This window comes from Aspergillus wentii (genome assembly GCF_001890725.1).
Source record: "Aspergillus wentii DTO 134E9 unplaced genomic scaffold ASPWEscaffold_1, whole genome shotgun sequence".
In the NCBI taxonomy this organism is placed as follows: Eukaryota; Fungi; Ascomycota; class Eurotiomycetes; order Eurotiales; family Aspergillaceae; genus Aspergillus; species Aspergillus wentii.
Genome location: NW_024467832.1, coordinates 442,262 through 455,745, shown reverse-complemented (window position 1 = coordinate 455,745; position 13,484 = coordinate 442,262). Strand labels below are relative to the sequence as shown.

At 47.3% G+C, this 13,484-nt stretch overlaps 5 protein-coding genes across 5 annotated transcripts; 2 read left to right on the top strand and 3 right to left on the bottom strand.

The window, feature by feature from the left end:
* Positions 1 to 331: 331 nt before the first annotated feature.
* Positions 332 to 1,469, bottom strand: ASPWEDRAFT_33484 (uncharacterized protein). Its single transcript, XM_040833798.1, has 3 exons — positions 1,125 to 1,469; positions 857 to 1,049; positions 332 to 801 (listed from the first exon to the last, which is right to left on the bottom strand). The coding sequence occupies exons 1-3, from the start codon at positions 1,306 to 1,308 to the stop codon at positions 381 to 383; spliced, it is 798 nt and encodes a 265-aa protein (XP_040693846.1). The 5' UTR covers positions 1,309 to 1,469; the 3' UTR covers positions 332 to 380.
* A 532-nt stretch (positions 1,470 to 2,001) lies between these two features.
* On the top strand, positions 2,002 to 3,130 carry ASPWEDRAFT_101500 (transcriptional activator of ethanol catabolism AlcS; the record flags this gene model as incomplete). Its single annotated transcript, XM_040827394.1, has 7 exons — positions 2,002 to 2,138; positions 2,205 to 2,294; positions 2,342 to 2,442; positions 2,501 to 2,554; positions 2,616 to 2,684; positions 2,740 to 2,915; positions 2,990 to 3,130. The coding sequence occupies 7 exons, from the start codon at positions 2,002 to 2,004 to the stop codon at positions 3,128 to 3,130; spliced, it is 768 nt and encodes a 255-aa protein (XP_040693845.1).
* A 1,265-nt stretch (positions 3,131 to 4,395) lies between these two features.
* On the bottom strand, positions 4,396 to 8,069 carry ASPWEDRAFT_63626 (cation-translocating P-type ATPase; the record flags this gene model as incomplete). The annotated part of the gene is made up of 7 exons (XM_040838704.1): positions 4,396 to 5,086; positions 5,142 to 5,281; positions 5,330 to 5,730; positions 5,784 to 6,662; positions 6,714 to 6,856; positions 6,907 to 7,337; positions 7,413 to 8,069. The coding sequence occupies 7 exons, from the start codon at positions 8,067 to 8,069 to the stop codon at positions 4,396 to 4,398; spliced, it is 3,342 nt and encodes a 1,113-aa protein (XP_040693844.1).
* A 1,673-nt stretch (positions 8,070 to 9,742) lies between these two features.
* Positions 9,743 to 11,298, bottom strand: ASPWEDRAFT_55661 (serine hydrolase domain-containing protein; the record flags this gene model as incomplete). The annotated part of the gene is made up of 5 exons (XM_040838242.1): positions 11,053 to 11,298; positions 10,732 to 10,987; positions 10,498 to 10,678; positions 9,942 to 10,442; positions 9,743 to 9,886 (listed from the first exon to the last, which is right to left on the bottom strand). The coding sequence occupies exons 1-5, from the start codon at positions 11,150 to 11,152 to the stop codon at positions 9,743 to 9,745; spliced, it is 1,182 nt and encodes a 393-aa protein (XP_040693843.1). The 5' UTR covers positions 11,153 to 11,298.
* A 721-nt stretch (positions 11,299 to 12,019) lies between these two features.
* Positions 12,020 to 13,244, top strand: ASPWEDRAFT_166252 (DUF2461 domain-containing protein; the record flags this gene model as incomplete). Its single annotated transcript, XM_040829961.1, has 5 exons — positions 12,020 to 12,383; positions 12,434 to 12,603; positions 12,666 to 12,959; positions 13,010 to 13,150; positions 13,197 to 13,244. The coding sequence occupies 5 exons, from the start codon at positions 12,020 to 12,022 to the stop codon at positions 13,242 to 13,244; spliced, it is 1,017 nt and encodes a 338-aa protein (XP_040693842.1).
* Positions 13,245 to 13,484: the final 240 nt, after the last annotated feature.

Genomic DNA, 13,484 nt, shown 5'->3' with positions numbered 1-13,484 from the left:
CGCGGGACGGTTCTGGCGGAGATGCAGATCAGCCCCCATGCGGATCCGCATGGGCGACCAATGAATGTCTGCCTTTGTTGATCTGACGGCCCACAATCAAGCTCTATTTCGCTTTGCCAAGCAGTGACGTCTCAAGATTCCAAGTTTGATGTGGTGGCTTTCCTGGAAACACTGCTGACGAAGATAGATGCCTAGAAAACAGCGTGATACTACGTTTACTACTACAGGATGGTTCCATACATACGTAACCATACAATAATCCATCATGTCCTTAAAAGGTTACTGAAATTAAAAGTTATAAATTCGATAAAGAGAGCAGTAAATAGCTCAGATACTGTATCCCGCAATGCCAATCCTGCACTCGTTGCTAGACTCGTCATTCACGCGGTGGGAAAGAAAGTGCTCGACCAGCCACTGCTAATTGCAAATCCACAGCTGCCGCGGTTATCCTGGATGACCTTGATATTATGTTCCTCGTCATTTTTAAACGGCTGCTTACTCAGAGCCTCACTTCCCCAACCGCCTGGGGAAGACTCTCTTGAACAATCCTTGGGCGGTCTTTTTTCTTGCTCGGATGGACTAGGCTGTTTGTCATTCCCTGGTGAGTCCTGCGAATGATTGACGGAAGCAGGATCGTCATGCGTCTGCGCCTGAAGTTCTCTCGTGCTCGCATCAGGCTCAATCCCGTAATCCGGGCTTTTAAAATGGAGGAGTTTCGGGTCGATGCACCCTGACCCTCCAGTCTCCCCATGGGCCTGCACATGTGTTTCCGAACTCAGTTGAATATTCGTCTTTGGATTTCTATCAGGAATTCAGTAAGAGGACTTGCATCGGTTGGGAGCCAGTGGTAGGTTACCTGTACTGCGGCACGTCGACATTTGAACTTTTCTGGGGCTGTATAGCTCGCCGAGAAGGGACGACACCGCGGGAGCCAGCTGTCGTAGATTTGATTGTGAGAACATTGAGATGTTCTGGTTTTTTGTCGTTGCTGTTGACACATTCCAGTAGGTTTTCGCGCTTGATACATTGCGCACACATTCGTTTCTTTCCTGCCCCCCTTATCGCTTAATCACTGCACATAGGAAGTAGCGGGGAAGTCAACGTAGGTAATGGGTCAAGCATACTGTATCGCATTTGAGACCGTCGACAATCCAAGCAGGACCTGGTGGCCTTCTTCCGACGTCGCAGTCTCTCGCATGGACTTCTTGTGCTGGTCAGACCATTCATGCTCCAAGTGAAAAAAGCAAGTGGTTCATCAGCAGTTGATGAACATGGAACGATAGCAGATGAAGTCGGTTGGCTAGCCATTATACCTTTATCATGCGTGGCTCCTATAGAATGGAAGTTAATATGCAAGTCATTCTAGCTAAGGATGCGGTATTTAATTTTATAATTATGAACCACTGTCAGGGGCATCACACGGGTTGTTCCCATCAAAGGAGGGATCACCCCGGCCGTGTAGTTCACAGTCGCCTTTTACTTTATTGCCACTTGATCATACATGCTGGCTGCCATAATAAGGACAAACAGGCCTTAAGGATGTTCAGCCCCTTAGAACTCCGCCCCATACCCCAGACTCCATATTCCCCAGCCTGCAGGTTCCCCAGAAATGCGGTTCCGCATGAGCATCGGAACCGCACAGCTTACCCCGTATATATGCAATGCGTCGATCACCTCGATCGACCAAATATCATTGGCCTTTGTCCAAGTTTGCTCGTTATTTTGATCTACGATCCGGGGGCTTTCTCCATTGACCCGCACTGTATGGGGTTAGGGTTGTCCTTGGAGAACTGTCCCCTTCTGTCGTATGGGGAAATACCCCTATTGGCAAGTTGTCAAACCTTAAATGGACCTTACCTGGAACTATAAGACTGTCCTTATCCGGGTCTGTTTTATCATCTTCTAACTTTACAAATTCACACCCTAAGATACAATTCCTCATACCAGAAAATGGCCAGCGACGACACTCAAAACGGTGGAATCAAAACCTCCCACCAGCAAATGGAGAACTCGCAAGGACTTTCTACCATTCCGACGACGCTCACACTGTCTCCCGAGCAGTTTGAGAGATTATATTTGACCCCGATGACGCACCGTCAGCCTGCAATGGCAAAGAAAATGGGAAACCCAACACCATTGTGAGAATTCCCGCTCGAGGTTTTCTAACCTGACGATAAAGACTAATGATAACATGCAATCTCCAGGGCACTCGGCGGATTCGTCATAACGACAACTCCGCTCTCGTGTTGCTTGATGGCCTGGAGGGGAGCCAGTGGAAATGGTGTTGCATTCATGTAAGATGCAATTCGATCATATGCCGAACATATACTGACCAGAATAGTGGTCCTACTATCTTTCTCGGTGGTCTTTTACTTCTCATTACGAGCATCCTTGAATTCATATTAGGAAATACTTTCCCTTGCGTTGTGTTTGGTACCATCGGTAAGTCTCCAACTGGACCTCGCTATGTCCTGTTCTCTTCTCACATACCTTGCTATAGGCGGATTTTGGTTTGCATTTGCGACGACCATGATTCCATCTTTCAATGCGGCCGGTGAGCTCTACTTTCAAGACAGCTTATCCATCGAGTATATGAATTTCTGACACATTTTAAGCTCCATATTCGTCTTCAACCACCGATACAGCTGCCGGTCTGACTAGTGCAAGCTTCATGAACACATACGGTAAGCGTCTCATCCTTACAGAAGCTCTAGTAAGAACTGCGGCTAACAACGCCAGCGTTCCTGTTTATTACAATGGCTGTCCTCATGTTGATCTTCATGGTCTGCGCCACACGCACAAATGTCGTATACACGCTCATATTTCTGTCGCTGCTCTTGGTTTTCCTTCTCCTATCATCAGCCTACTGGAGACTAGGAGAAGGGAATACAACCTCTGGCGAACGATGTGTGAAGGTAAATATTGCGCCCCGTCTTTACGTCTCGTAAATGTATAAAGTGGATGCTAATTACACTTTTCTGGCTTTCAGGGAGCAGGAGCTGCGCTTTTCGTTGCTAGTCTCTTGGGTTTCTACTTGCTGATCGTGCAACTCTTTGAAGCGTTGGGATTCCCTTTCCATTTGCCTGTCGGAGATTTGGGGATACTTTGGACTCGCTCTCAAGGCCGGTAGGTGATTGTATCTGAAGCTCACACTTTCCAATTGCTAATATACAATAGGGACGAGAAACATGACATTGAGAATCTTGCTAGTGTGGGCGATGTTTAATTCTTTTCATTTGGTATAATTCTATCGTGTCGTTGGTACTAACACCTTTGCCACTCGAGAAAAGCTCCTGATCACTGGTTTAGCTAATCGCCGAAATGATCTCCTTTTCGGGTTGTTTTTAATATAAATAGCAATGAACGCATTGGTTGTTTGATTCTAGAATGGGATATAAACATGGTTATTTTGTCTCACATAAATAAAGTCATTTAGCTGTTGAATAAACATGGTTACGATAGCATCATCCTCCTTACCTACCTTTTTCATCCTAATACACCTACTCGCCTTTCCTGTAATAGCCTCATCTGAATGACTTTGGATGAATAGTTTGATAGAGCAGAATTATCACAGAACTATCAACCCCCGGATTATTACCACAATTGGTTAGCAACTTAGCGGGTCGGAGCAGGTATCTGATAGAGATGCAGCAGGTACTGAGCCTTGTCATCCAGAAAAGCGAGTTCGTTTGGAGGATGCTGACTTGGAGCGTCTATTGGAGCCGCCGGACTGCGTGGCCAAGCTTCCTGACGAGATCATGGCCGAGCTGGTGGATTTCTACTTTGTCAATATCCATCCGTGGAACATGATCATCTCCTTAATCACCCGCAACACAGCCGGCCAAACCAAGAAGAGCTTAACAATGACTCTCCTCTTCATCGGATGGGCTGCAGGGAATCTCACTGCGCCGCAGACTTTCAGCATCCAGACGCACCCAGATACGTGCATGGGCTCATTGCGCATCTTGTCATTTATGCTGTTTTTATTGCTCTGACGGTGTTGACTCGTGTTCTTCTAGTCCGGCGGAATAGGTTCAAGGAGAGGGATGTCTCGCATGACTTGGCTTTTGAGGATCTTACGGATCGCGAGAATCCCAATTTTCGTTATGTATATTAGCATCAGACACTTTTCCATTGACACCAATATTATTATCTATGAGTGCATGAGGTCTTCGAAGAACGCAGAAACCTGTTATTAGCTGATCTTAGTTGAGATCACGAATGGCGCAAAGTTGACTCAGCTTGATCAGTAGCTGTTCATCTAGCCTCGTTTACTGGTGGCTCGATCATCTAGGTAAATAATTGATACATGTCGCCGTCTAATCCGGCCAATGGTCCATATAAAGCGTGTTATGTACTATGAATCTGCGATACCAATACATTGAGAAGACAAGATTAGACCTGATCCTCTCCAGAGCGCTCCACAGTTCCCTCCATATGTTCATCCCGAGACGCCGGGCTATTACGACGAAAATGAAAGCAAGAAACATGGGGAAAGACTGCTCTGGATAGTTGGCGAATTCCATGTAAAGCGGAAGAGTAAAGTCTCTGAATGGGGTAAAGGAAGAGCACAATACTCTTGACCACAAAATCAAAAACAACTCCGAATTTTTCATCCGGAACCAGCTTCATCAGAGCAGCCCAGGGAAGGCAGAAGACTGAACATCCAATGCAGATGGCCCATTGTACGCCATCCAGCGGTGTCACTCCAAATGCGGCACCGCCAACGAATATTATGGTGATCTGGCCGGCGACCATGATGATATTGATCACCATGAACCAGCGGTTCCTGTGGATTCCCTCGAGGATGTTGAATTTGTTATCCAGTCGTCGACAGTTGAGTTCGTTTAATATCTGCATCCATACGAATGTATTGAAGATGATGGTGTCGAGTTCCAGTTGTTTATGGTGATTCGATATGTCATAATTGAGGATACGGGGCCCAGCGAAATAGAGGGTCAAGCAGACTGTCAGTTTGTATACAGATTGACCAATGATCATCTTCCACATTGTTCTCGTAGACAAGGGGCTGCTTTTTGGAGCTGGCTTTCGGTTTAGAATCTGGGCTGTTGGCGCATCAGTAGCTCTTTGTTCAGTCAGCAAATTTCGATGACCTCGATACAAGGTAAAGGATAACGCACAAGGCCAAGGCTGCAAAGGTATCCATGATCAGGTTCACCCATAGGAGTTGAACGGCATTCAACACACTCTCATTCGAGTTGCTGTAGATGGCTGTTATTACTGTCAGAGCAACTGCGGTGATGTTGACTGTTATTTGAAACTGTTTGCGTTTAGAAGAGACCCGTGAATACTGTTGTATTTGACACACCTGTAGAAACCTGGAGACGGCATCATTCACAGCCCTACCCCATGCAATGGCGGTGACGATGGATTTGAAATTATCATCTAAAAGGATAATCGAACTGGCCTCCTTGGCGACTTCAGTGCCACTGATTCCCATTGAAAAACCTACATCAGCAGACTTCAACGCAGGGCCATCATTGGTGCCATCCCCCGTTACTGCAACCGTCTCACCAAGATGTTTGAGATGGTCGACAAGGATTCGCTTATCATCCGGTGACGAACGCGCCAGAACCTGAAGTTTTGGAAGGATAGTATCGATTGCCTCGGGTGGGAGTTTCCGAAACGCAGGACCTTCCATGATGATACCATCTGGTGTTTTGATCCCGCACGATGAAGCAATAGCAGATGCAGTCTTGATGTTATCACCTTTGTACTTGTTAACAGGTTGATGGCAAGAAAATTGACAGGAAGCCACTAACCAGTGACCATTTTGATCTGGACCCCTGCAGTACGGCATATTTTGATGGCAGCAGATGCTTCTGGCCGTAGTGGATCATGGATGCCTACTGCACCAATCCATACCATATCGGCCATCAGGCTGTCCAACCGCAGTTCACTATCCTCGTTTTTCTCCAACGCCTGGGGTGGCCAGTCGGGAAAGTCTCTATAGACCATCGCAATTGCTCTTAGAGACAACCCTGCGTATTGGTCAATTTTCCCAGTCAAAGCCTCTCGAGTGTCAGAATCAAGGTGTTTTCTGGTCAGCATTTGGTTGGCTTGTTGAGCGATGATCTCAGTCGATGACCTCAGCATAATTTCAGCAGCCCCCTTGACAAGCAATCGATATCCAATCGAGTGGTCATAGTACACAGTCCCCATGCACTTCTGATTCGAGTCAAATGGAAACACATGGACGACCCGAGAATGAGGCCGCTCCTCCGCAAAATTCATCTGGAGATGGTCGTTGGCGAACTCAAGCAGAGCAACTTCAGTCTTGTCCCCCACGAATTGCCTGGCACCATCTTTGAATTCTTCAAAGGCCGTGGAGTTCAGCGCGATAGCCTTGACAGCCAGGGCTTTGAGCGCTGCTGGGAAGTATGTCAGAGTATCAGTGATTGTTTGGTAACATTGCTTATCCTCAACCGCCATCTCCATGTTGTTAAACTGGATGTTATCACCAAATACACCAGCAACAACAGTCATTTGATTCTGGGTGAGTGTTCCTGTCTTATCCGAACAGATTACAGTGGCATTGCCCATGGTTTCGCAAGCGCGTAATACCCTCACCAGGTTGTTTTCCTTCACCATTCGCGTTGTGGCAAAGGCCAGGGCGAGAGTCACTGCCAGTGGAAGTCCCTCTTCCCATTATTAGCCACCAGCCTGATACTTCAGCTCCGAGGACACCTTACCAGGGATGGCAACTACAATAACGGTGACAGCGACAATGAGAATATCCATGAACTCCTGTCCTTTGATAGCAGACGACTCGTTGTTGCCCGACAGCTGAACGAGAAACCGAATGAAAAGAACGAGGAACAGAATGACAGCAGCTCTACTCATCATCAGTGGATAAAACAACTCACTGGAAAGCAGTTTACTGACGCCGTCCCTAATCCACCAATCCAATTGGCCAATCTCCCCAGCTTGACTTGCAGCGGTGTTGGGTCGTTTTCTGTCTGCAATGAACTCATGATCCTTCCATGCGTGGAGAACCGCCCAACACTGGTGACGAGATATGTCCCCACGCCTTCCAGCACCTTGCTCCCGGACAGGATGAACGGGTCCAGATCTTTGGTTGCCGTGCCGTCAACGATTCTACGCCAGACCTCCTCGCTGCTGATTTTCCTTATCTGGTCGGACTCACCCGTGGCAGTGGATTCATCGCACTTGACGCCATGGCCAGTGATGAGAATCCCATCCGCAGGAGGTGAATCCCCAGGCTCAATACAAAGCACATCGCCAACAGTGATATCAGTGATATGAACCATGGCCGGTTGCCCAGAACGAACAGCTTTGACATCCCGGTCGGCCTTCTACACATCCATGCAACCAGATTAGACGGGTGGCCATTGGATGATGACGATATGGCATGGGTGGAGAAGACTTACTCTCTTGTTCAACTTTCCAAACTGCCTCTCCTTTTGCCAGTCATTTCCTGCCGTCACAGTGACAACAATCAGAACCGCGACACAGATAGAAACCCCCTCAATCCAATCAACTTTGGACTGCCCGACGGCGGCTTCATATATCCCCAAGGATAAAGAAATCACCGCAGCAATGGTGAGAAGAATGATGATTTTATCATTACACGCATCCCAGAGAAGCCTCCAAAATCCTTTCCGTCTCGGCTCAGGCAGCCTGTTTCGTCCGAAGACCCGAATCCGATCGCAGAACTGCGTAGAGGATTGCCCGTGACTAATGAATACCGGGCCAGAACCAGCGAAGGAAATGGGTTGCCAGCTTGCCGATTTCGACAGTGCCATTTCCTGCGCTGCATGCAGCGAGACATAGTCCTGGATTTCGCCTTCGTCAACCGACAAACCCACTGTCAGGTCTGTTCGGAGACCATATGCTAGCCCGTGAGGTCCACCAAGCGCTTGAAATGCAGCAAGGGATTTTGGATTGAGTAGTTTGTTGAGCTGGCCTGGCGTGAAGGCGAAATTGTTGTTTTCAACTTCAAAATCATGTTCATGTTGGGGGTCTGGTGAGAGCGCTTCAGAAAGAGGGACATCATCGTATGGGAGATTTGATAATGAGGTATCCATCTCTGCGTTCACTTGAAAGACTCAACTTTGATTACATGCCATTGCCTGGAAGGTAAATGTACACAAATATATTGTAGGTGTGATTGAGGACTACATCAACCTTGGAATCTATCATGGCTGTGCTTCTTGGACGTGGGGTAGGTGTTCAGATACCATGGACAGAAATATACGATGGAAACCTCATAAAACGTATCTGATATGCGTACCATACAGGGTCGGTTTCTACCAGTTGAGAATGATCTCGGCCCATTTTCCTTGTAGGAGCATTGAATATTCTTGCAAATCCACTAGTGGGTATTGTTCCATCCACAGAAATCATTAATATAAACTACGACTGAGCTTGACATAATGTGTATGGAAAAATTGAATCGTAGGCTCATCATATTAGAAATATAGTTGGAAGGCGTAACTAAGTTTGGGTATTTTGTGGAACATCGAGCACTGCCTCGCTTGGCTCTAAATAATCATTCCGTCATGATGTAAACTTGATTTCAACCTACTACCCTTTCTCATCTTGAATGTGCATGGCACATATATCTATCTTGATTAATACATGTAGAGCTCCTCAGTTTATGTAACAAGTGGTAAGATCATGACCGACTATGTCATAGGTTATTTTACTAATTAGAAAGGAACCACTAATAATTTCCGGTACTGTCCAGGCATTGAAACCATTCCTTGAGGATCCCAGTATCACTCGAGTCAGCATCCAGAATCACTGTACGTTGCATTCCCCATCCAACCTCGGCGATATAACTGGCTTGTTGCGGGTTGTTGATGTCGCGATACCCCCACCAGTAGATTGGCGACGACGGAGACTGGTGACGCTGCACGCTGTGGACGGGCTTCAAAAGCATGGCATTCTCCGTCAAGGTCAACGCGATGCTTTTCCCAAAGCACGATTCGGGGATCCCAGAAGAAACCGCGACGCCAGGTAACAAGGATACAGCCCACAGTTTAGGTAACCATGATGAACGCTTGAATGAGTCTGGGTAAATGCGTTGGAATTGGTAGGCTTCATTTTCTATATGCGTATTCTTTTGGTCAATCTACCAGACAATTAAAAATATTGTTTTCCAGACTGTCTAATAGGGGCAAGTCGATCTCTCGAGTCTCTTGTAAATTGGTGGCGAATCTCGTATTCCAAGATGAATCAGCTATTTAGAGTTCGCCATCACGATCAGTATTATTATGGTCAATTCAAACACCGGCAAATAGATAAAATTCCTATTGGACGGCTTCATTGTGATTGCCTCATATGGGTTAAACCTTTAGGAAGTCAGGTTTGTATCATGGCGGATTAGAGTTCTGCTATCATGACCGTAATGATCTGCTAGTCAAGAAACAAGATACCTTAGCTGGTGATATTTAGTCTGACTCGGAAGTTGATGACGACAAGTTTATGTATGTATACCCTTAAGCACACTGGCTGCTGGGTCGAAAGAATGTCCTTGATGGAAGGACCGATGATTGACACAGGGCTAACAAGTAGATAGAGTAATATACTCAATCGGAGAAGAGTAACTGACAAGTCGACTCCTAGTATGAATTTATACTCAAGTAACTGGTTGAATCGAACCCGACGAACTGAAACAAAAACTATCTAACAGGTGATTAACGAGTGTTTTTATTTAGTCCTTCTTGTATACCATCTCCTACCGTCCTAATGGTATCTACTCCACCAGGCAACCTTCTTCATCCAAGCGCGAATACACCCATCTTTCAAACTCGGTGAGCAGCTCAATAGCACTCTGGTCTCCGGTCGGTAGCAGCTGAGAGAGGTATACGCCTGCGACTCCTTTGTTGATGTTGATCCACTAGAATGAGTGAGTCAGCTACCATGTAACTCCCCGTAGGAATCGGATGACCAACCCAGTAACAATTCGATTTTCCGGACCAGGTGAGCGAATATGCCTCGCGTCGCTCTGGGACTCTAGATGTATTGAGCAGACCACCGATGCCAAAATCAACTGGCACTTCGTTTGGGATTGCATTCCAAATGGCGTTGCGGGACGCCAAAGAATAATCGTGCGGCTGGTCGAGACCGTGAACACTTTCCAGATGAGGTTGAAACATTTCCTTCACAGTCTCCGGACGGAGTAATGTTCCCGTCAGTATGCCATGATAGATCTTGAGCATATCGTTAACGGTTGCGTATAGGCCACCTCCTCCGACATCTTGCGCAATTGGGTCTGGGAAGACAGGATTCTTCTCTTCTTCCAGACCCTGATCCGTTCGAACCCAGGCTTTAACCCTGCGGGCTCGAAGGTCTTCTCTCTGATCGAGATGGAATGTGGCATCCTTGACGGAGACAAGATCAAAAACATGACGCTGCAGGTATTCGCCCAGCTTCATGGAAGTGACTCGCTCAACCTTTTCAAGTCAGGCATTGCCATTGCATCGTGCTTACGGATGACCGGGAACGTACCGCTTCTCCCGCCCATTCAATAGCAGGAGAGTACATCCATCGTTCGCCTGGTTCGAAAACGAGGAATTGGAATTGGTACAGCGTTTGGACTACCGGCGAGTTTCCTTGCAATTCATGATAGCGTGTCATTAGAGGATCCATGAAGTAGTACGCCATGCCACTCGAGTGGGTCAACATGCGCCTTGTGCCGTTAGTACCTCTGACAGTTTTGGAGAAAGTGGGTCACATATATACCGTAGGGTAATAGGCTTGGTGGCTGGCCGGAAAATAGGATTATCATTCTCATCGAAGCCCGTCAAGATCCGAGGGCTTTCCCACTCCGGTAGCACATTGGCGATGTCTGCATCCAAGTCTAACAGACCACGCTCGACACACTGCATTACTGCAACGGTAGTCACAGACTTGGTACAAGAGGCCACCCAATGCACGGCGTCGGTATCGGTAGAGTCGACAGATTCCCCTCCAAATGCCTTGGCGTAGTGTAAGGAACCTAGATTGATTGGTGTGAGCAACAGCACGTATTGAGAAAACGATATGGGCTCTCTATTTCCATACCATCTCTATTGACAGCCCCTAGTGTAATCCGTGGTAAGGGCTTCCTTCCATTCTCAGATGACTGACGGAGCAAGTTTACTTTCTCTTCAAAGGAGGCCATCGTGGCCGATGAACGTCGACGCTGACAAAACTGATCTCCTGCTATTCAGTAATCCCGATGACGATATTTTGAGTTCCGTGAGAGGATATCATGACATCAAAGCTACCAACACCGTACCCCAGCCGGTCTTTATAAATGGCCTGTTGGGGGGCGACGGAAAGATTGCGAAACCAGTTGGAGTAATCCTCGTCTCTGAAGAAGATCAACAAGTGGGTTCGCGATCTGGCCCAAAGAGGGAATTGACCTTTCCCTAAGGGGAAAGGCCCGGCCTGAGCCCCACAGAGCGAATTCTAGGGTGAATTTATGAATGCAAGGTCTCAGTATGACGGATTATTCCCCAGTTCATCCTTAAACCGTACTTTGCAAAGCGCCATATGTCTCAATCTTTGTTATTAATAATTGGTGAGACGGGAGCTGAGTAACTCCGCCCATCTCACAATTTCCTATTTCGGCCCGTTCGCGATGGTCATGGTTCCATGTAAAGTGTGATTGGCTGATTAGATGAAGCACATTTTGAGGGATGACCACAACAACCAATGAGATGCATACGGTGAACCCAAAGTCTCTATACCTGATTTGATAGAGACATGACTAGCGTACATTGCGATCCTTGAACCATGTCTTGTGCCGACGGACTATTCGGGGAATAATAACGTGAGTAAAATTTCATCACTCATTCCTAAATCGTACGTTTGGTGATCTAAGCATGTACAACAGGGTATCGCTGGGGGAATCGGAAGGAAATATATTATTTCATTCAAGGTACAAAAGGTGAGCATCCCAACCTTGCATGTGATAGTGCGAACTTATCCTGAGCGAAGCACGTACAGCCCTACGGCCCAGTAGTGATATTCAGGCTGAACTGCAATGCCGTGCCGCAAGCGCCGCGCAGCGTCGCCAGTTGGGAAGAAAACTGCAAAGATCCACAGAAATGACAGTGCCGGAGCTGTCAATGGCCGTGGGAATTACGAAGACGGATTCGAAGACAGCGATGATAACGACGACGACGATTACCAGCCCGACGCGGATCAAGATGAAAGCGAAAGAAACGACTCTACTCCCGAGGAAGACTCGGAAGAGGCGGATGATCCTCCAAGAAAAATCACCGTTATCCCTTACAAGGAGTTGCGCCCGCTTGACGGTGTTGAGTACTCTGACACCAGAGTACACCGAAACACTCTCCTATATCTGAACGATCTCCGGACCAACAACAATCGCGCTTGGTTCAAGAGTGAGCATGCCACGGTACCTAAGCACAACCTCATATTCTAACGCCTGTAGGCCACGACAGGGAATTCAAACGAGCCATGAAAGACTGGGAGTCATTTGTGGCAACGCTGACGCCGAAGATCATTGCCTTTGACTCCACAGTCCCTGAGCTGCCACCTCGCGACATCATCTTCCGCATATATCGAGACGTTCGCTTCAGCAGGGACCAAAGACCATACAAAGTTGAGTGATCACTCTTTTTGTCCTTTGCAACGGCAGCTAATTCGGCCTCGCTACTTCCCAGTCTCACTTTTCCGCTGCGTTTTCCCGCACCGGGAGAAGGAGACCATTTGCCTGCTATTATCTCCACCTTGATCCTGGGTCATCGTATGTTGGTGGTGGCCTCTGGGCCCCTGAGCCACCGACCATCCAGCTTCTGCGCCAGAGCATTGACGAGAGACCGGAGGAATGGCGTCGAGTGTTGAGCTCGGAACCATTCACGAGCATGTTTCTGCCGACTGCGCAGGAGGGAACGGAAGCCGCCGTGAAAGCATTTGCTGATGTCAATCAGGAGGGGGCGCTGAAGACACAGCCAAAGGTTCCAGAACCAAATTCAGAGACAATGCAGTTGGAAACTGACAGAGTCAGGGTTATAACGCAGACCATCGGGATGTCCAGCTGTTGAGGTTACGAAATTACCATGTTTCCAAACCAGTGGATGATGAGATCTTTACGGCTGAAGACGGTCAAGAGAAGATAATTCATCTCATCAGCATTCTTCAACCATTTGTAAGGTCACCTCATGTCTACTAAGAACGGAGCTTACGACGTATAGGTCACCTTCCTCAATGCCATCATAATGCCAGATGAGGACGGATTCTAAAACAATATACTTTTTCGCGGAGACCCCAAAATTTGGAATTTTGTAGATTTACAACTTCAAATATCAACACAAACAAGACATTCATCGGTAGATAACTTTATGAGAAGATCGAGAGGGGCATCAATATCGGTGGACGCAAACACGCCAAATGAAGACGGTAATTGGAAGGGTGGGACCTCGCAATCTGTCCAAGAACGGAAAGAAGTGAGGTCACCTCAGGGTCTCCATAGACCCACTATG

What these genes read in the sequence shown, in the direction of transcription:
- ASPWEDRAFT_33484 (XM_040833798.1), bottom strand. Translation starts at nt 1,308, where the DNA reads ATGGCTAGCCAACCGACTTCATCTGCTATCGTTCCATGTTCATCAACT. An exon ending in ACGGTCTCAAATGCGATACA is followed by an intron (nt 1,050 to 1,124) that starts GTATGCTTGACC and finishes TAAGGGGGGCAG; the next exon opens with GAAAGAAACGAATGTGTGCG. An exon ending in GTCGACGTGCCGCAGTACAG is followed by an intron (nt 802 to 856) that starts GTAACCTACCAC and finishes AATTCCTGATAG; the next exon opens with AAATCCAAAGACGAATATTC.